General features: G+C 40.8%; 1 protein-coding gene across 2 annotated transcripts in view; it reads left to right on the top strand.

Moving 5' to 3' along the window:
* Positions 1–23,950, top strand: part of TRPC6 (transient receptor potential cation channel subfamily C member 6) — a 190,835-nt gene that overhangs the window by 145,426 nt on the left and 21,459 nt on the right. For both annotated transcript variants that reach the window (XM_073337992.1, XM_073338002.1), the window contains exons 5-9: positions 1,466–1,694; positions 9,207–9,440; positions 10,817–11,081; positions 12,779–12,974; positions 15,439–15,642. In XM_073337992.1, the coding sequence (XP_073194093.1) occupies positions 1,466–1,694; positions 9,207–9,440; positions 10,817–11,081; positions 12,779–12,974; positions 15,439–15,642 (1,128 nt within the window). The remainder of the gene's footprint in view (positions 1–1,465; positions 1,695–9,206; positions 9,441–10,816; positions 11,082–12,778; positions 12,975–15,438; positions 15,643–23,950) is intronic.

Genomic DNA, 23,950 nt, shown 5'->3' with positions numbered 1-23,950 from the left:
CAGGGGGTCACAAGGTTCTTACATGGAGGGTCACGAGCTGTCAGTCTCCACCCCAAACCCCACTTTGCCTCCAGCATTTATAATGGTGTTAAATATACATAAAGTGTTTTTAATTCATAAGGAGGGGTCACACTCAGAGGCTTTCTATGTGAAAGGGGTCACCAGTACAAAAGTTTGAGAAGTACTGTTCTAGGGCACCTCATGAGGCTGAGGAAATTGATTATTTTTAGGAAAAAGACAAAGTAATTTTATGGAGGTTTGGAAATACATAATGAATTGCATGGATTTGCAAAAGGATATATAGAAGAGTAGAGAGGTCAAATTTGGGGCCTACTAACCTTGACAGTGTTCCTTTAATAATATTATTTTTATACATGGCTGTCTTTTTCAGTAAGTTATCTGTGTTTTATTGACTCTACTACTGTATCCTTCACTGACCTCTTATTCCTTGTTTATTTAAACTTCACTTTGATGTTGGCTGAAGTCTGACCTTTAAATAATAATTTGAAATAACTACTTATAGTAAGTAATGCTTGCGGCCTCTCCTTACCTTTTTCAGTGGCCACCAATACTAACTATTTCAGCCAATGACCCCTTGAGGCTTGCTTTGAATTCTTCACCTATTTTGGCAAATACAGTGGCTGTCATGACCCTAAATAACAGATAGGCATTTTGTGCCCAGCATGCAACTGGATTAATTCCTTAGGACTGATGAGAGGAATGGAAGAATTTACCAATCCCTTTAAAATAGATATTTTAATAGCCTAGACGGGTGTGGGCTTACATGAATTTTCAGTTTTGTTTAGTGTCATGCTAAATCAATCTAAATGTCTGTTCAAGGTTTAGTCATGTCTGTTGGTGGGTGTTTAAGGAAATTTCCATTAAGAGAATCAAGAAAGAATGTAAGAAGCTACAGAAGTGTAAACACAACCTTTTGGGGCCTATTTAAATGTTAAAAACCAAAAGGCAAAGCATATCAGAAAAACTGCTTTTGCTATCCTGAACCTGCCTCCTAAGTTGGATACTACATCAAACCTAAACCTGGTGTGCCCATCTGTATTGTGATGATATTTCATTGTCTCTACTTAGCAAACTATACAATATTTCTTCCATTTCCTTTGCTGCTTCTTAAGGATCTCAAGGATGAAAATTAAAAGAAACTTTCCAGTAACAATCAATATTTCTCTTGATGAGCAATGATAATAGGTGCAAAGACGCGCAAGGAAGAATTATAGTAATATTTTTAAACATTGCTATATAGATAAAGAAGAATACTGACATTTAATAGCAAAATTGTTCCTCTTGTTTCTAAAGATAGCCAATAAATAGAGATTTTTACAAGGTAAATTTCATTATGACATCACAGTGTGTATATATTTTCATTGTCTTTATTTACTGCGCTTTTGACATAAATGTACTTTTAAAAAGTTGATAGAATTTGTTTGTGTTTTGTTTTTTGTTGCAGCTGGGGAGGATAATGCGTGGACCGTTTATGAAGTTTGTAGCACATGCAGCCTCTTTCACCATTTTTCTTGGTCTGCTAGTCATGAACGCATCTGACAGATTTGAAGGCACCAAACTCCTACCTAATGAAACTAAAACAGATAATGAAAAACAGAATGGAAACATCCTGTTCAGAATGAAAACATCCTGCTTCTCATGGATGGAGATGCTCATTATCTCTTGGGTAATAGGTAAAGATTAATTTTCAATTCGAATTCTGTCTTGCAGTGATGGCAACGGGACTGAATTCCAGTTACACACACTGCTACCAGTCTTACATGGAAAAAGTACAAAACACAAGGGGAACACATCTGCATCTTTCATTTTCTTTGCAGTCAGTCTCTATAGGGTACACATTATTAATTCAATATTCCATTCCCATGGAATGAGTTTACCATATTAAGGACTTCTGCCTCTGTATTGAGTAGTATCTTCTTCTGCAAATAATCCCATTGAAATGAATAGGACTTCTTGTGAAATAAGGTACTGCTCAGCCTAAGAGGAGTAGAAATCTATCCTCCTAAGTATTATGGGCCAAATTCTGCCACTGTCACATATGTTGAAAAGTAGCTTGAGTTGACCCATTGAGTACAATGGAGTAAAGTACTACTCAGTCTGAGTAAGGATGCCAGGACTTATCCTTAGCAAAGTCAGTCATAACAGAAAACCCAAATCAAGCTATATAGAACCCATGATCCTGCAGTTTTTACTTAAGCAAACTCCTACTGAAATCAATGGAAGTTGGAGTTTTGCCTAAGAAAGACTATATTGAATTCATATACTGCCCTGTGTTTGCATGGGGAATTCCCTACTGACCAGGCCCTCTCAGAGGTCCAGAGAGGTCCAAGCCACTTCCAGCTTTTGAGGCCCCTAGCCATAATAAAAATAAAAAATGACAACACATACAAACAAAATAAGGCACCAAAAAAAGAGTGGGGCATAATTTGAATATTTTTTTTATTTAACAAATGCTTTTCTAGCCTTTTTCTGTGCAAACACACTAATTATTGAGGAACAATGTAGCTTTTGTGCAGTGTAACAGTTGATATTAAGCATGGCCAGCCCATTCAAATGCTCTTATCCCAGAGTTGAACAGTGATAGTTCTTCACCAGCTTCAACATGTTAAAGGTGCGTTCACCTGAAGCCACTGATGCAGGCAAACTGACAAAAATATGCAAAGCAATTGTGATATTAGGAAACACCCCAGAGAGTCCAAATTCAAGTATTTCTTGAAGCAATTCCTTTGGCTTGCAATACAATTTAAAGTTCATGGAATATATTTGTCTGAGGAAGATGACCTCGTCATTGAGTTCTTTTGAGATTTCTTTGTTGTACTGTTGCTGAAATTGTTCAGGTGCAGAAAGTAGATCTTCATTAGTCAGTCTGTTAAACTGCCAAAGAAACCCCAAAAGCGTATAAATTAGTCGCAGTGACTCAAATCGACATGTAAGACCTGACTGAATAGAATCAGTGATGACAGGGAAGACATTGACCCTATAATGCTTCTTGGCATCAGATTCAGTAGGTAAGTTGCGACTGGTGGAGAACTCAGATGAAATGCCAATAGTCTGTGCTACTAATTTGGACTCAGTCAGGATCGCATCCCATTGTTCACGAATCGGTTGAATGTCATTGATAAGACTTTCAATGTTATCCCTCTCAACATCAAGTGTGGCATTGTGTCCTTCAATTACCAGATTAGTTTGGTGGATCATTGTATGTAGTTTCATCCACAAAGATGACATCAGAATGCATTCAAATTTGGACATGTGCTTCTGAATAGACTGAAGTTCAGTTCGAGCCTGTGCAGTGAGATTGAGACATTCAAGCTCATTTAAAGTCTTTCTCACTGAATTCAACTATGCAACTGATTGAACACCATCAATCCACGTAGACCATCTAGTTTTGGACATCCCATGCAGTGAAACAGGAAGATATTGCTTCAGAATTTCCCATCTTTGTGGACTGCTACTGAAGAGATTGTACATTTGCTGAACAAACCCAAAGTAAGTAATTGCCTCCTGGCATGATTCAGCACAGTCAACACCTACAAGGTTAAGTGTGTGGTTTCCACAGCTGGAGAAAATACAGTTTGAATTATGCTCAAGCAGAACTGCTTGTACACTTTGTACTTCCCAAACATATTAGATCCATTGTCATAGGCTTGACCAATGCAGATTTGAAAATCTAACTTTAAACCTTCTAGAATTGCTAGTACTCGAGCAGCAATTTCTTTTCCAGTTTTTCTCATGAAATTATCAAACAAAATAAACCTTTCTTCAATTGAAAATTTTGAGCTGTCTACAATCATAACATATCGAATAACCATAGTAGTTTGTTCCTTGTCAGAACAATCTGGAGTGGCATCAACAATGATTGAAAAATACTTGGCATTTCTAATCTCATCAAGAATTGTTGTTTGTACGAATGACCCACATAGCTCAATAAACTTATTTTGTATGCATGTGGAGAGATAATGGACTTGCATGCGCTTTTGACTCCCTTTTGATTCTTGAACATGCTCTGATAAAAGTAGATCATATTTGCTGAGGAGCTCAACTATGCCTAGAAAGTTTCCATTTGCATGATCACCAATACGTTGACTGGAACCGAAGAAAGCCAATCCTCGCTTAGAAAGAAAAAGGATGACATTCAGGATGTGCTCAAGCAGTTTTTTTCCAGTTATTAGTTTCTGTAGAGAAAATTCACTCAAAAGTAAATTCTCAACTGAACTTTCAGCTGATGCTGCCCTGCTGGCTGATTTCCATGCAACATAGTTTTCTTTGTGTGAAGTTGAACTCTCATGTGATGGTATTCGGTTTTTCAACTTCCTCCAACCTCTGTTGATGGTCCATCCTGATTGATCAGAGAGAACTGATGCATTTGCAGCACTTTTATTCAAAATGAAGCAGGGTGCATAGTACAAAGATTGTTTTTCCGTACTCCAGCATAACCAGTCTCTTGTGCAGGTCTCACTATTTGAAAGAGTTTTTTGTCAGTAGACAAGTAGGGAAAGCATGATTATCAGCATCTTGTGGAATGTTACTTGGAATTTCAAAACAACGAATTTGAAGAAAAGATTGCATTTGGGCAGCATTGCTCTTGTCAATAATTCCAGTGTCAGTCACAGTCAAACCTGTAGTACTCATGAATTACTCTTGCTGCGTAAGATTTACATCTTCCTGTTGCTGTTGAGTTTCTTGATCTTACACAGCATCTTCCGCTGCATCTGTTACTGTTGGCACATCTTCTTGACTACTGTCCTCGTGTTCAGGTATTGGCATTGAAATATCATCTGTTGCAGTTGCAGAGTTTTCATTATCTGTAGCATTGTTTGTTGGGTAAGGTGTGTTTCCCAGTGGTCTGAGAAATTAAGTTATTGGCTTTGAGCTCTTAGCTGCTGCTTCATTCAGTTCACTTAGCCTAGACCAATCCACACAAGCAGTCCATTTCCTGGACACTACTGTGCTAATAAGCGATGGTCACATAAACACCACCCTATACCGGAAACCTACTGACCGCTATACTTACCTACATGCCTCCCTCTTCCATCCAGGACACACCACACGATCCATTGTCTACAGCCAAGCTCTAAGATACAACCACATTTGCTCCAATCCCTCAGACAGAGGCAAACACTACAAGATCTTTATCAAGCATTCTCAAAAGTACAATACCCACCTGCTGAAGTGAAAAAACAGATTGGCAGAGCCAGAAGAGTACGCAGAAGTCACCTACTACAGGACAGGCCCAACAAAGAAAATAACAGAATGCCACTAGCTGTCACCTTCAGCCCCCAACTAAAACCTCTCCAGCACATCATCAAAGATTTACAATCTATCCTGAAAAATGATCCCTCACTCTCACAGATCTTGGGAGACAGACCAGTCCTCGCTTACAGACAGCCCCCCAACCTGAAGCAAATACTCACCAGCAACCACACACCACACAACAAAAACACTAACCCAGGAACCTATCCTTGCAACAAAACCAGATGACAACTCTGTCCACATATTTATTCAATTGACACCATCATAGGACCTAATCACATTAGCCATGCCAGCAGGGCCTCGTTCACCTGCACATCTACCAATGTGATATATGCCATCATGTGCCAGCAATGCCCCTCTGCCATGTACATTGGCCAAACCAGACAGTCTCTATGCAAAAGAATAAATAGACACAAATCTGACATCAGGAATCTTAACATTCAAAAACCGGTAGGTGAACACTTCAACCTCTCTGGCCACTCAGTAAAAGATTTAAGGGTGGCAATTTTGCAACAGAAAAGCTTCAAAAACAGACTCCAAGGAGAAACTGCTGAGCTTGAATTAATATGCAAACTAGATACCATTAACTTGGGTTTGAATAGAGACTGGGAGTGGCTGGGTCATTACACATATTGAATCTATTTCCTTAAGTTAAGTATCCTCACACCTTCTTGTCAACTGCCTAAATGGGCCATCTTGATTATCACTACAAAAGTTTTTACTCCTGCTGAGAATAGCTCATCTTAACTAATTAGCCTCTCACAGTTTGTATGGTAACTTCCAACTTATCTGTATGTGTGTATATATCTTCTTACTATATGTTCCGTTCTATGCATCCGATGAAGTGGGCTGTAGCCACGAAAGCTTATGCTCTAATAAATTGTTAGTCTCTAAGGTGCCACAAGTACTCCTGTTCTTTTTTCAGTTGTTTCACTGTCTCCTGCTTGCACCACTTTCAAATCTCCTCTTCATAGTGGTCTATCTGGTCAACATGTAGTCTATCCACACTTGAAATATTCTGTTGTAAATAAGTAGCTTATCTACACTTGAAATCTCATACTGTAAACATGTACACAAATGCTGAATAGTATACAAATGCTGAAAAGATTTAAAATGAAGGAATACTAATTAAGACCACAAAATGAGACAGTCAGGTTATTATCCTTGACGTCTGATTTGTGTCCATTTATTCTTTTACGTAGAGACTGTCCTGTTTGGCCAATGTACATGGAAGAGGGGCATTGCTGGCACATTTGATGGCATATATCACATATATCAGATGTCAAGAATTATAATATTCAAAAACCAGTCAGAGAACACTTCAATCTCTCTGGTCACTTGATTACAGACCTAAAAGTCGCAATATTACAACAACAAAAAAACCCTTCAAAAACAGACTCCAATGAGAAACTGCTGAATTGGAATTAATTTGCAAACTGGACACCATTAAATTAGGCTTGAATAAAGACTGGGAGTGGATGTGTCATTACACAAAGTAAAACTATTTCCCAATGTTTATTTTTCCCCCCTACTGTTCCTCACACATTCTTGTCAACTGCTGGAAATGGCCCACCTTGATTATCACTACAAAAGGGTTTTTGATGTTGGAGGGTTTTTTTCTTTTTTTTCCTGCTGGTAATAGCTCACCTTACCTGATCGCTCTCATTACAGTCTGTATGGTAACACCCATTGTTTCATGTTCTCTGTGTATATAAAATCCCCCTATTGTATTTTCCACTGCATGCATCCGATGAAGTGAGCAGTAGCTCACGAAAGCTTATGCTCAAATAAATTTGTTAGTCTCTAAAGTGCCACAAGTAATCCTTTTCTTTTTGCGGATACAGACCAACACGGCTGCTACTCTGAAACATACCATATATTGTCATTTCTATAGTCCTAAAAAGCATTAATAATCTCCTTACTTTATAATATTTAACCAAATAAATGAATATAGTAGTATAACCTGTAAATTATTTAGCACTTATATTTCATGTAGTAATAAATGAATAAATAAATTATTCAGTCTAAGAACTTTAATTGTATTAATAAAATCTATATATTGTAATCTGATTTAGGAGCAAAACTGTGTGAAATGATTGTATAATACTTCATTGTGGTGCCTAAAATATAATACAAGTAACTGTTTATCAAAAATGAGTTACTGCCATGATCTTATATGGATGTCACATATATTGTATTTTAAACAGTTACTCTGGGTGAGGTTTTAATTGACACTAACTGAAAAATAAGGAAAACGTCCTACACAAAATTTCATATAATTTGATAGATATAATATATCATTGGTAAAATGATTGTAGCTTGTGTTATCAACTCTCTCCAGAAACCTACAAGGCTATTTCATAGCTATAACAGAGGGTATTTTCTTCTTACCTTTAAAATGATACAGTAATGAAAAAGAATGCAGTATACTGACAGATTGAATGCTATGGTACCTTAATATTATTTGATGGCTTTTGGGTAAATGAACAAATACAAACTTTCCCTTATTTTATTTCGGAAATATTAAGCCTGCTCCTTACTCATATGACTAGTCATTACTTATGCAGGCAGTCTCATGGAAGACAAGAGGTGTCCAACAGGCGGTTAATGAGAACACAGCTTCTATTCCTGGTTCTGCAACTGGCCTGCTGTTGAACCTTGGACAAAGCACTTCATTGCTCTGTGCCTCTGTTTTCTCCCTCTGTAAAATGGGGATAATGATACTATCCTTTGTACACTACTTTGGGATATACAGACAAAAATCAGTATGTAAGAATAATAATATTACATGCATGAGAAGGGGCTACTCACATTAATAAGAATTTGTTGAACTGAGCCCATATAACAACACAAATCACTTTAAGGAACACTGGATCAGGCCCATTCTGCTATTAGATCCCCACACACTAATGTGTAAAGTGGATTTGAGTGTCGCATCTGAAACACACAGTAGTTTTCCCATGACATGTTTTTATTAATAAATTTTTAATTTACCTTTCAAACAGCTAGAAAAAAGAGATTTTGCTGACATATCCTCACAGCCCTTGATAAAGATATAAAAGGCAGCATATCTTTCATTTTACTTTATCCAAGGAAAAACAGCTTCCTTCAATTACTTTTCAGATGGTCGAGCAGAGGGAATTGATAAAATGTCACATTAGCTTCATGTGCTACTGTGCTGATCTACTGTAGGTCATCTGGTATTTATAATGACCAGCAAATGTCTGTAATGCTGATGTTGCTTCTCACAGGAAGTTTATTGTTCGTACTGAGAAGAATAATGAGAAGCCAACACTCATTAGAATTTAGCATAATTGTGATCATCTTGTCTGATCTCCTGCATAACACATAACACAGTCCGTAGAACTTACCGAAATTATACTTGTCAACCATTTTTGTATGGGTTAGTGTTTTAAAGCAGCTTTGATTTACTCACATGAGAGAAAATCCATAAAGCAAGCACAAGGCCCATGCATTGCTTAAGTCCCACGTAAGCCCTCAAACTAGGTGGGGCTTATGTGTGATTTAAATGAAGCACAGGCTTTGTGCTTGTTCTCTGTACAGAGGTGAATTTCACCTGTGAGGAGTCCCATTATCAACTGAAGTCAGTGAAATACTGTGAGTAATGTAAACAGTCTTTTGTCCCTTACACTGAGGTAAATTCATAGGAAGTCAGTGGAGATACACCAATATAAAACTGTCATGAGAAAAGAATTAGCCCTCCTGTTGGAATGGGAGAGACAATTAATTTTCCTTCATTCTCTGTTGAAGAGTATGATTTGCACATCAAAAAGGAATTCAGAATCTATAAGCAGAAATGCTTTCCAGTTTGACTGCTTCCAAGATCACATCCTATTCATAATATAATATTAAAGAGGATTAATATGAAGTTAAAAATTAATGAAGTATATTCTCTCTTCTCTCTTACGCAGGCATGATATGGGCTGAATGTAAAGAAATTTGGTCTCAAGGGCCCAAGGAATATCTGTTTGAGTTATGGAATATGCTTGATTTTGGTATGTTAGCCATTTTTGCAGCATCATTCATTGCAAGATTTATGGCATTTTGGCATGCTTCCAGAGCCCAGGTCATTTTTGATGCAATTACTAATGTGAAGAACTTTACAACTGCAACATTGGATTCCAACATAAGTTACTACACATTGGGTGAGTTGAATTCACAGAATTCAGACTTAAATATAGGACGAAGAAGAATTGTTTCTATGTTAATACATTTCTAATTCTTTATGTAGTCTCTCAATCAGATTGGATTAATTTTTCACCCAACTTTATTTTTTACTCTCTTCATTACATTCGGTGTTATGTTTGTTTATACCAGTATCTCGAACACACTTCTGCTGATACATAGCAGGTTGCCTGGCTTCATTACCCAGGATGTATAAAAGCAGTATGATGAATATATGTGCTATAGAGCACTACAAATACATTTTTGAAGTATGAACATGGATTAAAAATTCCATCTGTGGGAAATTATTAAAAACAGCTAGTTAAACATGAATTCAATTATAAATTACAGCAAACTATTGCCTTTATAAACAGGGACCAGTGTTTAAGTTGCACTGGATTTCTAAGGTTGCCAAGCAAAATTCTTCTCTCTAGTCCATGCTATAGAACTGTATTAGTGGAGCTTCAATTGACATTAGTATTATAGAGGCACCGGTTGTGATTTCATAGTTAAGGTTGCATTCCATTTTGCACTTAAAGTAGGGGTCCAACCTCTTGGTTTTAGAATGCAAAATGCAATGAAATCCCCAGGGGGAGCTCAGCAATTTGCTGAACAGATATGTAATTACAAGAAATGAACTACATCTAAAAAAGGTCCTGTTCACAAGCAAATGTACATAATCTAAATGAGTCCATTCCATGTCTAAGCTCACACAGTGAGTCATTCATTTATTTGTTGTGGTGCGTAAATGTTAGCTCTCCACTGAGTTTCTGGGACAGGAACATCATTTTCTGTGTTATATATAATGATGTTTTGAAATGTTGTTGTTCAGGGGCATTAGATGTTGGGGCAACTAGCCCATTTCTGTGTTAGACTTGAGAAAGCATGTTTCTTTCTCTAGCCTTGGTTGATGGAAGGATCTTCATGCAAGGAGTTTGCTGAGCACATTAAAAATTCATTGCTGTGGACTCAGTTTGGGCACTCACATTGGCAGGTAGGGGCCCATGCTACCAAGAAGCTGAGTCGTGAGAGCGATCAGTGATTTCACTCAAAGGAGGCACTATATGTGTATATTTTAGGTGCATAATCAGGTGCCCTCATTTCGGCACCCAAGTCTGAAAATTGGCCTCTCTCTTTGTAAGTGGCTGCATTGCATTTCATTTTCAAAATACGGTAAAAGAAAAACTAAAGAGCGAGCCAGCACCCGAGCTGCATACCTCTATTGATTTCAGTGCCAGGTTACACTAGCAAAGGATCTGGGCCACTCTTTCTTTTCTAACCAAAAGAGCATAATCCCATGAATAGCCTAAAGTATACTTCAGCCCAGTTACAAGAAACTCTCATCTTTTATTTCTAGCAAGAATAAACTGGGATCCATCTGATCCACAAATCATATCTGAAGGCCTGTACGCAATTGCTGTTGTTTTAAGTTTCTCCAGAATAGCCTACATTCTCCCAGCCAATGAAAGCTTTGGACCTCTACAGATATCACTTGGCAGAACTGTGAAAGACATCTTCAAGTTCATGGTAATATTTATCATGGTGTTTGTGGCCTTCATGATAGGAATGTTTAATCTCTATTCCTACTACCGTGGGGCCAAACAAAATGAAGCATTCACAACGTAAGTATTACTCCTGTTTAAATGTTAACAATTGCACATCATTTTGTAGAAGGAGAGCTACTTGAACAGAATGCATTAATGTACTAAGTGTCATAATGTGTGGTATAAGATTCCCATCTTTTATTAAATCTCTTGCTCTTGTAGTGAGTGGTAACTTTCTCTGTAGTCCTGGTGCCACTAAGATATAATTGAAATCAAGGATAAGATTTTTATCCCAGTTACACTGGGGCATATCTGGAGTGACTCCATTGAACATAAATTGGACTTAGATTGTATGCTTTCTGGGGCAAGGGCCATCTCTTTGTTACAAAGGGCACCTAGAACAATGATCCAAGCCTGATCCGTGATAGGGGATGGTAGATGCTACCACAATATAAATAATGATCAATACTCGGCTGAATAAAATAGACAGGGTTCAGCACAAGACGTGGCATGTTTACATCAGGTTTAAACCTGATCCCAAGAGAGCTGTGCTGGGAATGGTGCTGGTGTAAGTTAAGGTAGAGGCTACCTTTGCCATGCTAATGGTAGTTGCTATTTTTTCTACAGTTACCCTCCTACCCTTCTGCCTATAAGTCACTCTCATTTTGCAGACCCAATGAATGCCAAATCAGTGCAAGTTGTGCTGCTTTGTCATTGATACCAATTTACATACATGTTACTTATGTCACCACTGGTTTGGCCCAGAGGCTTCTCCATGAGGTGCAGCTGCTTAAACTAACATTAGAAATTTGGGCCAACACATCACATGTGCCCTAGTAGGCTGCATATGCCAGCTGTGCACCAGTTTCATTTTTTTCAAAGGAAATTTCAGCACAGAAGAGAACCATTACCCACAGCGGAGGAAGATGTAGGAACATAGCAATTGCCAGATTGGATCAGATTCAAGTTCCATTCAATCCAGTATTCTGTCCCCAGTAGTGGTCAAAACCAGCTGCTTCAGAGGGAGGTGTAAGAACTGCTCTGTAGGTAGATGTGGGATAATCTGATCCTGCCCTCCCCTCCCCAAGAGGTCTGATCCTGATGTTTAATAGTTAGAGATTTGCTTAAACCCTGAAATGTGAGGTTTAATATCCCTTCCAAAATGTTTGTTATTTAATTATAACTCTGGATATTCTTGATCTCCATATAAAACATCAATTCCATTTTTAATCTTAAATTCTTGGCCACAAAAACTTCCTGTGTCAGTGAGTTTCACAGTTTAATCAAATGTGTGTGAAAACTTATTTCTTTTTATCAGTTTTTAATTTCATTGACAGTCCCCATGTTCTTGTATTAGGAGATAGGAAAATGGAAGTTCCCAGTCTACCTTCTCTGTACCATTCATTATTTTATATACTTTTATCATGTCCCTTTGTATTAAACTCCCTTCTAAGGTAGATCCAGTGAATGAATGTCTCTCCTCCTGTGCACTGCAACCCCTGGTTCTTTGCTCTCCTCCTCTCTCCTGCCTGCTGCTAAATTAGTTGGCTTTATCGTTTATGCCTTAAAATTTAAACTTTGTTATTACGAAGCAGTTTCTAATGGGAGTGCTTATTACATTAAGTGTATGATGGATAATATCAATAAGATCAGACTTCTACAGTTTCATTCAGGAGACGTGTATATGGTAGGTAAAGAGCTGTGACTTGTTTATGAAAACAGTTTTTATAAATCTTTTTCAGGAGGATATGACCATGTTCTGTTTTTCCTTTCAGAGTTGAAGAAAGCTTTAAGACATTGTTCTGGGCTATATTCGGACTTTCAGAAGTGAAATCAGTTGTCATTAATTATAAACACAAATTTATTGAGAATATTGGTTATGTCCTTTATGGAGTCTATAATGTTACTATGGTCATTGTTTTATTGAACATGCTAATTGCAATGATCAACAGCTCTTTCCAGGAGATTGAGGTAAAACTTTATTTTATAATTATATGTGACTGGTTATAGCTCCTTGAGGTTTAGTGTATAAGAAAATGCACATTATGACAAACTCTTATTTTCTACATATAAATATCTTTTTGTTCCAGAGAAACAACCTGGAGTTATTTTTGGCTTAGATAAACACCATACATTCCTTCCAAATTGTTGGTGGTGAAACTGAAAGTAGCTGAAAGCGATGTAACTCCAATGCTTGGAGCAGTAAGAACTAGACTGGACAACGTCCTAAAAAAATACTATAGAACAGTGCTAGAAAGCGATGCATTAGCTGATCTTGCAAGTCTTTTCCATCTCTAATTTGAAATTATTATTTGAGTGGTGCCCCTATTTTTTCTGTTAGAATAGAATCCTTATTCATATGCATCCAACCTATAGGCAAATCCAATACATCATTTTAATTTGTCAGCAACTCTGCTTTTTTCTCTACTGAACAGAATCTTCAATGTAATAAGCTGGTAAAAATCCACACAAACTTTTGGGTGTTGTGGGAAATAAATGGCCAGATCATCTTATAAATTTTTAAGAATAACTTCTCACAATAAAGTGACTCGCACTCTTTCTTTGTCCCAATTAATATTTTAATTAAAGTGGAACAACTTCATTTGGAGAGATTGAGAGAGTCCAACATCAGAGCATCCCATAGTCCAGTAGCTAGGACACTCAGCTGAGAATTGGGGACCCCTTTTCCAATCTTTTGCCCCATCAGTCACAGAGGGGAATTGAATCAGGGTCTTCACACCCTGAGTGAGTACCCTAATGCGGGACTAAAAGTTACAAAGGAGGTAGACCTTCTCCATCCTGGCCATTTAGTGTGGAGTTAGGTGTGCTCTGATCAGGCCCCATAGGCCAGATAGACTTTCTCTGCCTATCTTCTCCTGGTTTGTGAATCACACTGAGGCTTCGGCATTAGAGGGCACCCAGGTGCCTAGAGTGCAGCTGCAGTATGCATGCCCAGAGGCAGAAACTTAGTCACATGGGGAACATTTACAATGAAAATTTAGTAAGTAATTACTGGCTCTTGCCGGTACGCCGTACCGGACCATACCAGCTTACTTTCACCTCTGGAAATATCTCTCTTTCCTTACGGGTCATATTGAAAGCGCTTGGGAGGGCCTTATGACATTCTACAGTCTCCAGCCATGCCACAAACCAAACATCAAGAATAAAACAAAAGGAAAGGATAAAGAAAATGGAGCAATTTAATTTTATCCAAAAAGTGCAGGTAGTGAGATCTTTAAACCATATCTAGTCTTAAAAATTGACCTGTGTATAAAATGATGAAGGAAGGGGCAGAGATGTATGCCTTAAAATAACTTAGCCCAGTGCCAGAGTCTTTGTGTATGATCACTGGCAATGCTCATCTGCTGCACTCAAGAGGAGAATAATATCAAATCCTTGAGTCCTTGCACAAGCAAAACACTTTGAATTCAGCGGTGTTTCTGCTGGTGTGAGTACTAAGTGGAACTGTAGGGTTTGACTTACATTATTGTTGTCTAATTATGTTTTGTGTTTTACTGTTACTCTTTTACGCTAACAGTGTATGCCACCCAGAAGTGAACAAAAAAGTCTATTTCACAACTGACTTTCCTATAGTGTTTCTTATATTTAGAATATGTCACCAGTAAGAATTGACACTATACTGTGGTAAATGTTTAATTTTTAATGGCACCCAGTGTGTAACACACTTTATTCAGTGATCCCATCGCATTTTACAGATATTCACTTAGTCTTAAACCACATGCCTGCAAAATATAGTTAAGGGATACAGAGCAGCCACTTCACTGACCACTGAAATGCGCTTATCTCTGGGACAGAACTCAGCAGCTGTTTATAGGGAAAAAAGTAAGAAAGGATGCTGCATCCAACTGAAACTGCAAACAAAATTTAGACAGAATGTACCATAATGGAAGCAAATTGGAAATTAAGCAGGAAAATGTGGTTAATCTTAGAAAAAGTGCCATAGAATACTCCTACAAATGGTCAGTTTAATGTCTCATGCTCTATTTTAAGCATGTGCTTAAAGCCATCCCTATTCAATGAAGCACTTATGCATGTGTTTAAAAATCAACATCAAGCTTAAAGTTAAGCATATGCTTATGTGCTTTGCTGACTTGAGGCCTTTCCTTTTCTCCAGTCTAATTTCGAAAAGTGTCAATGGATAGACACTTTTTACAGACTAATAGCACTCACTATGAAGGAGCTGATAGTCAAACTACATTTACCTTTTCCTAGGTCCATCCCTTTGCTTTTCTCAGATTAACAAACAATTTGCATAATTAATGTTTCATTTCTTCATAGGTAAAAATAGTAATTGGATCTGCTTGGTATTCATGTCATCCATTCTTGTTCAAAACACAAATGCCATTGGCTAGGGTAATTTTAATAATGAAGACATTGTTAGCATTGTTTTGATAGTCATATTTCTGTCTTACAGGATGATGCTGATGTGGAATGGAAGTTTGCTAGGGCTAAACTCTGGTTTTCCTACTTTGAAGAGGGGAGAACTCTTCCTGTACCCTTCAACCTAGTGCCAACTCCAAAATCTTTGCTTTATCTCTTACTCAGAATAAAAAAATGGATCTCTAAAGGGTACCTATGTCATAAGAATGGTTTTCAGGAAGATGCAGAGATGAATAAGGTAACTTTCCAATGCACTATACCATATACAAATTTTAAGTGTTAATAATATTTTTACCCTTTCTCTGCTGTCGACTTGAGTAGGAGCAGTGGGTGCCTAGCATCTTTAAAAACAGACCACCTTGGGTCCAATCTTACAGCACTGAAATCAATGAGAGTTTTGCTACTGGCTTCAGGAGGAGCAGTATCAAGCTCTTCTTTAGATGCCTTAATATGGATCTGTTCTACTTCTAGGCACTAAGGGCTAGATCCACAAAGGAATTTAAGTGCCTAACTATTGATTTAGACACCTAAGTCCAACATTTAGGTCCTCAGCTGCAGCTTAACCCTGTAGGTGTCTAAAATCCCTAAGCACTACACATCCACTGATAAAGTCTCTTAAATGCATACATTTCTAGTAGTGGGCATGCACAAAGCCAACTAAATCTTGCTTGTTACAGTGTGCACACCTAAGCCCTAGTATTTGAAATACTTAAATAGTCATTGGGCCAGAGTGAGAGTGTGAGAATTCCTCTATAGCTTGGTGGTTAGGGGATTCACCTAGGAAGTGGGAGACTGAGGGTCCAGTCTCTGATCCAGTGACTGTTTATCTACTTCATACGAAGTTGAACAGCTTGATTGAGGGACCCTTATCATAGACTACCCCATAGCCTAGAGATCAGGGTACTCACCCGCGAGGTAGAAGACATGGGTTCAAGTTCCTTCTTCCCATGAGGCAGAGGAGAGATTTTAACCTGGTTCTCCCACATCCTGGATGAGTGTTCTGACCACTAAGGGATAAGAGTAGGCTCCTTCTCCGTTTTTTGTGAGAAAGGGCTGTGAATCCTGAGCAGACATAGGCACTTCTCCCTGACTCAGACTTAGGCACCCAAGTCCCTTTTGAATGGCAGAGTTTAGACCATACCCATCTCCTCAACATTTCTTACTGGCTAGCTTAGTCAGCTCCCGACTCAATGCTGGCTTCTGTGTGTCCCTTTTTCAGGCACCCTACTCTCCCCACGCATTGTATAGGGAGCCTGGCTGCCTGACTCTGGGCTGTAGATTCTGCTGGGTGGCAGGGTGTCAAGGTTCCTCCCCCACTCTGAACTCTAGGGTACAGATGTGGGGACCTGCATGAAAAACCTCCTAAGCTTATCTTTACCAGCTTAGGTCAAAACTTCCCCAAGGTACAAAATATTACCCCTTGGACAGGCCGCTACCACCACCAAACTAATACTGGTTACTGGGGAAGAGCTGTTTGGACGCGTCCTTCCCCCCAAAATACTTCCCAAAACCTTGCACCCCACTTCCTGGACAAGGTTTGGTAAAAAGCCTCACCAATTTGCCTAGGTGACTACAGACCCAGACCCTTGGATCTTAAGAACAATGAACAATCCTCCCAACACTTGCACCCCCCCTTTCCTGGGAAATGTTGGATAAAAAGCCTCACCAATTTGCATAGGTGACCACAAACCCAAACCCTTGGATCTGAGAACAATGAAAAAGCATTCAGTGTTTTACAAGAAGACTTTTAATAAAAAATAGAAGTAAATAGAAATAAAGAAATCCCCCCTGTAAAATCAGGATGGTATATATCTTACAGGGTAATTAGATTCAAAAACATAGAGAACCCCTCTAGGCAAAACCTTAAGTTACAAAAAAGATACACAGACAGAAATAGTTATTCTATTCAGCACAATTCTTTTCTCAGCCATTTAAAGAAATCATAATCTAACACATACCTAGCTAGATTACTTACTAAAAGTTCTAAGACTCCATTCCTGTTCTGTCCCCGGCCAAGACGACTACAGACAGACACACAAACCCTTTGTTTCTCTCCCTCCTCCCAGCTTTTGAAAGTATCTTGTCTCCTCATTGGTCATTTTGGTCAGGTGCCAGCGAGGTTACCTTTAGCTTCTTAACCCTTTACAGGTGAGAGGAGCTTTCCCCTGGCCAGGAGGGATTTCAAAGGGGTTTACCCTTCCCTTTATATTTATGACACGCCCCCCAAATCTCAGCTAGGGTGAAACACTGGCTGGGATTTCTTCCTGGAGCTCTAGGAAAACAGAGTTAATAAGACACATGCATCTCTAAATATACTACCAAGTACATAAAGACTAACAATATTTTCCACATCTCAAGGACGATTTTAACCAGTTGATTCTGGGAAACTTTCACGGGAGAGTGCATCAGCCACTTTGTTAGAAGCTCCTGAGATGTGTTGGATGTCGAAATCAAAATCTTGGAGAGCTAAACTCCACCGAAGAAGTTTTCTGTTAGTTTCTTTGACGGTGTGAAGCCACTTTAGTGCAGCATGGTCGGTTTGCAGGTGGAAACGCCGTCCCCAAACATATGGGCGTAGCTTTTCCAGAGCGTAGACAATGGCATAACATTCTTTTTCAGTGACTGACCAGTTGCTTTCCCTCTCAGACAGTTTTTTGCTGAGAAACACTACAGGGTGGAATTCTTGATCAGGTCCTTTCTGCATTAAAACTGCTCCCACACCACGCTCGGATGCATCTGTGGTTACTAGGAACGGTTTGTCAAAGTCTGGGGCCCTTAGTACAGGGTCAGACATGAGTGTCGCTTTAAGCTTGTTAAAGGCCTTCTGACACTTTCCGGTCCACTGAACAGCATTTGGCTGTTTCTTTTTGGTTAGGTCTGTCAGTGGGGCAGCGATTTGGCTGTAGTGCGGTACAAATCGTCTGTAATAACCGGCCAAGCCTAAGAAGGATTGAACCTGTTTCTTTGACTTTGGGACAGGCCACTTTTGGATAGCATCCACTTTGGCCTGTAGGGGGCTGATAGTTCCTTGACCCACCTGGTGTCCAAGGTAAGTCACTCTGTTTAGGCCTATTTGACACTTCTTAGCCTTAACAGTTAGTCCTGCCTCCCTTATGCGCTCAAGGACTTTTTGTAGATGTTCCAGGTGGTCTGCCCAGGAATCCGAAAATATGGCCACATCGTCAAGGTAGGCGACTGCATATTCTCCTAATCCCGCTAGGAGACCATCTACAAGTCTTTGGAAAGTGGCGGGTGCATTTCGCAGCCCGAAAGGGAGTACATTAAATTCATACAGCCCGAGATGTGTGATGAAGGCTGACCTTTCCTTGGCAGATTCATCTAGCGGTACCTGCCAGTACCCCTTGGTTAAGTCCAAGGTAGAGATGAACTGGGCCCTTCCCAGTTTCTCTAATAGTTCATCTGTGCGTGGCATGGGATAGTTGTCTGGGCGAGTTACAGCATTTAGCTTACGGTAGTCCACGCAAAAACGTATTTCCCCATCTGGTTTGGGAACTAGAACCACTGGAGATGCCCATGCACTTTCAGAGGGGCGGATTACACCCATCTGTAACATATCCTGGATCTCCCGTTCTATAGCAGTTTTAGCTTGAGGAGACACCCGGTAAGGTTGGACCCTAATTGGGTGAGCATTACCTGTGTCAATGGAGTGGTATGCCCGTTCAGTCAGTCCTGGGGTGGCTGAGAACGTTGGCGCGTAGCTAGTGCACAGCTCCTGGATCTGCTGTCGCTGCATACGCCCAAGGGTCATGGAGAGGTTCACCTCTTCCACACCACCAGCACATTTCCCTTCGTAGTAAACACCTTCAGGCCACTCAGCGTCGTCTCCTCCCTGGGCTGTAAACTGACAAACCTTTAATTCTCTGGAATAAAAGGGCTTTAGAGAATTAATATGGTACACCTTAGGCTTTCGGTTGGAGGTGGGGAATGCTATGAGATAATTAACAGCTCCCAGGCGCTCCTGGACCGTGAATGGCCCTTCCCATGATGCTTCCATTTTATGGGCCTGGAGTGCCTTTAAGACCATGACCTGGTCTCCTACTTTGAAGGAACGCTCTCTGGCATGTTTATCATACCAGGCTTTTTGCTCTTTTTGAGCATCCTGTAAGTTTTCTCTAGCAAGGGCTAAAGAGGTTCGGAGGGTGTTTTGTAGGTTGGTTACAAAGTCCAGAATGTTAGTTCCTGGAGAAGGTGTAAATCCCTCCCATTGCTGCTTCACCAACTGCAATGGCCCCTTAACCTCACGGCCATATACAAGTTCAAATGGGGAAAACCCTAAACTGGGATGTGGTACAGCTCTGTAGGCAAAGAGCAACTGCTGCAATACTAGGTCCCAATCATTGGAGTGCTCATTTACGAATTTACGTATCATGGCCCCCAAAGTTCCATTAAACTTCTCCACCATGCCATTTGTTTGATGATGGTAAGGAGTGGCAACCAAGTGATTTACCCCATGAGCTTCCCAAAGGTTTTTCATAGTTCCTGCCAGGAAACTAGTCCCTGCATCTGTGAGGATGTCGGAGGGCCAACCTACCCTGGCAAAAATGTCTGCTAGTGCCTGGCACACACTTTTAGCCCTGGTGTTGCTTAGAGCTACTGCTTCCGGCCATCGGGTGGCAAAATCCATGAAAGTCAGTATGTACTGCTTTCCTCTGGGTGTCTTTTTCGGAAAAGGACCCAGAATATCCACAGCTACTCGCTGAAATGGAACTTTAATGATGGGGAGTGGCTGGAGAGGAGCTTTGACCTGGTCTTGGGGTTTTCCCACTCTTTGGCACACCTCACAAGACTGGACATAGGTAGAAACATCCTTGCCCATTCCCTCCCAGTGGAATGACCCCCCCAAACGGTCTTTGGTCCTGTTCACCCCAGCATGGCCACTAGGGTGATCATGGGCTAAGCTCAAGAGCTTGGCCCGGTATTTAGTTGGAACTACCAACTGTCTCTGAGGATGCCAGTCTTCCTGGTGTCCCCCAGAAAGAGTTTCCTTGTATAAAAGTCCTCTTTCTACAACAAACCTGGATCGATTAGAAGAGCTGAGAGGCGGTGGGTTGCTCCGTGCCGCCGTCCAAGCTCTCTGGAGGCTTTCATCTGCTTCTTGTTCGGTCTGGAACTGTTCCCTTGATGCTGGAGACATCAGTTCCTCATGGGATTGTGGACCTAGGCTTGGTCCCTCTGGAAGCGATATAGGGGATGGAGCTGTTTCTGTTGACTGTGAACCGCTCTCCGCTGGTGTACTATGTTGGGATTCAGGCTCCGGCTGAGCCTCTTGTGTAGGGTTATCGGCTGCTGCCAGTTCAGGTTCGGTGGGGCCCTCTGGTGTTGAGGTTGCAAGTACTGGATTCAGTGCTGACACGGGGTCTGGTGTTGGTTGTTCGGCTGGTTCCGGTTCTGGGACTGGTTCCGTCTGGGTCTCTGGGACTGGATCCACTACTGCTGTTGCAGACATTGGCCTGGGGTCCAGGTCCATCACCTCTGACTGGGTCCTGATAGAAGTTTCCGGAACAGAGCTAGGCCTCACGGCTTGTTTAGCCTGGTTGCGGGTGACCATTCCCACCCTCTTGGCCTGCTTCACATGATTGGCCAAGTCTTCCCCCAACAGCATGGGGATGGGATAATCATCATAGACTGCAAAAGTCCACATTCCTGACCAGCCCTTGTACTGGACAGGCAACTTGGCTGTAGGCAAATTGAAAGAGTTGGACTTGAAGGGTTGAATCGTCACTTGGATCTCTGGGTTGATTAAATTGGGGTCCACTAAGGAAGCATGGATAGCTGACACTTGTGCTCCGGTGTCCCTCCACGCGGTGACCTTCTTCCCACCCACACTCACAGTTTCCCTCCGCTCCAAGGGTATCTGGGAGGTATCTGGGCCTGTGGACCTCTGGTGTGATTCCGGTGCAATGAACTGTAATCTGTTGGGGTTCTTGGGGCAGTTGGCCTTTACATGCCCCAGCTCGTTACACTTAAAACATCGTCCAGCTGACGGGTCACTGGGGCGAGGAGGGTTGCTGGAGAACGGGGTGGTGGGACGATAAGGGGTCTGGAGGGTTCTTTGGGAGGTAGGTGGGGCTTTGGGCGGCCCCCGGTAATAGGGTGTGGTCTGGGGTGGTCCCTTCTGGTCTCCGCTCCAACTGCGACCAGTTTTCTTCTTCTCTGCCACCTCCACCCATCTGGCTCCAATCTCTCCTGCCTCAATTACAGTTTTGGGTTTCCCATCTAGGATGTATCTTTCTATTTCCTCAGGAACACCCTCTAAGAATTGTTCCATTTGCATTAGGAAGGGCAAATTTACTGGAGATTCAACACTTGCTCCTGATATCCAGGCATCCCAATGTTTTACAATGTGGTAGGCATGTCGGGTAAATGACATGTCTGGTTTCCACCTTAGGGCTCTGAACCTCCGACGAGACTGCTCGGGTGTTATCCCCATTCTGACTCTCGCCTTGGATTTAAACAGTTCATACTTGTTCATGTGTTCTTTAGGCATTTCAGCTGCCACCTCAGCTAAGGGTCCACTGAGCTGCGGCCTCAGCTCTACCATGTATTGGTCAGTAGAGATGTTGTACCCAAGGCAGGCCCTTTCGAAGTTTTCTAAGAAGGCCTCAGTATCATCACCTGCCTTGTAGGTGGGGAACTTTCTGGGATGGGAAGTGGTACCTGGAGAAGGATTGCTAGGGTTTGTTGGTATATTCTGCTGGGCCTTTATCCTCTCCATCTCCTCCACATGCTTCCTCTCTTTTTCCTTCTCCTCCTCCACATGCTTCCTCTCTTTTTCCCTCTCCTCCTCCACATGCTTCCTTGCCTCCATTTCCCTCTTGTGGGCAGCCTCTTGGTGTTGTTCTGCCTCCCTTTCTTGTTCCTTCTTCAGCTGCATGAGTTCTATCTGTCTTTCATGTTCCCTTTGTTTTTCCTCAGCCTGAAATTTGGCTAATTCCAGCTGTAGTCGAGCTGAGGATTTGGCCATTCTAACCTCTCTGTTTTTAACTAACTTTACACCCGAGGTTTAGAAATAAACAAACAAAACTTGGCTGTAAAATTTTGCTGTGCTGGAATAGAATACCTATTCTCTGATAGTGATTGTCAGCCTACAGAAAAAGACAATTCCCTTGTCTCTGCTCTGGGCCCAAATTAAAGCAAAAAACCTCCAACTACTTGGAAACCTGCTTACCCAGCCCAAAGAAGAAAAAAATTTCTTTTCAAACCTGTGCTCCTTGTAAAACAAAAAAAAAAAAAAAAATCAAAATCCTAAAAAAAAACCCTGCCACTTTTGTCTCCAGGCAAATGGGTAGAGCACACACCCCCTATTTACTTTTAGGAAGAAAAGAGAAAAAAAAAAAAAAACCTCTGGGTTGGAAGACTGTGAATTTCCCTGCAGGAGTTAAGTACCCTGCCTCCAGGCAAAGAAAATCTGCAATTCACAAGATAATCCCCTTTTGTCTCTGCTTGGCCACAAAGCAGAGAGAAACCAAGCTGCTTTCAGTTTCAAAGCTGCCTTCTGGACTTCCTAAAAATTCCTTTTTAAAATCTGTATTTCTAGTTCAAAAAATCTCAACTGGATCTCAAAATGATTTCAGGTTAATCCCACCACTGTGCCACCATGTCAAGGTTCCTCCCCCACTCTGAACTCTAGGGTACAGATGTGGGGACCTGCATGAAAAACCTCCTAAGCTTATCTTTACCAGCTTAGGTCAAAACTTCCCCAAGGTACAAAATATTACCCCTTGGACAGGCCGCTACCACCACCAAACTAATACTGGTTACTGGGGAAGAGCTGTTTGGACGCGTCCTTCCCCCCAAAATACTTCCCAAAACCTTGCACCCCACTTCCTGGACAAGGTTTGGTAAAAAGCCTCACCAATTTGCCTAGGTGACTACAGACCCAGACCCTTGGATCTTAAGAACAATGAACAATCCTCCCAACACTTGCACCCCCCCTTTCCTGGGAAATGTTGGATAAAAAGCCTCACCAATTTGCATAGGTGACCACAAACCCAAACCCTTGGATCTGAGAACAATGAAAAAGCATTCAGTGTTTTACAAGAAGACTTTTAATAAAAAATAGAAGTAAATAGAAATAAAGAAATCCCCCCTGTAAAATCAGGATGGTATATATCTTACAGGGTAATTAGATTCAAAAACATAGAGAACCCCTCTAGGCAAAACCTTAAGTTACAAAAAAGATACACAGACAGAAATAGTTATTCTATTCAGCACAATTCTTTTCTCAGCCATTTAAAGAAATCATAATCTAACACATACCTAGCTAGATTACTTACTAAAAGTTCTAAGACTCCATTCCTGTTCTGTCCCCGGCCAAGACGACTACAGACAGACACACAAACCCTTTGTTTCTCTCCCTCCTCCCAGCTTTTGAAAGTATCTTGTCTCCTCATTGGTCATTTTGGTCAGGTGCCAGCGAGGTTACCTTTAGCTTCTTAACCCTTTACAGGTGAGAGGAGCTTTCCCCTGGCCAGGAGGGATTTCAAAGGGGTTTACCCTTCCCTTTATATTTATGACACAGGGCC

This window comes from Lepidochelys kempii, chromosome 1, assembly GCF_965140285.1.
Source record: "Lepidochelys kempii isolate rLepKem1 chromosome 1, rLepKem1.hap1, whole genome shotgun sequence".
NCBI classification, from domain to species: domain Eukaryota; kingdom Metazoa; phylum Chordata; order Testudines; family Cheloniidae; genus Lepidochelys; species Lepidochelys kempii.
The sequence above is the reverse complement of the archived record's forward strand: the minus strand, read 5'-3'. Positions and strand labels throughout refer to the sequence as shown.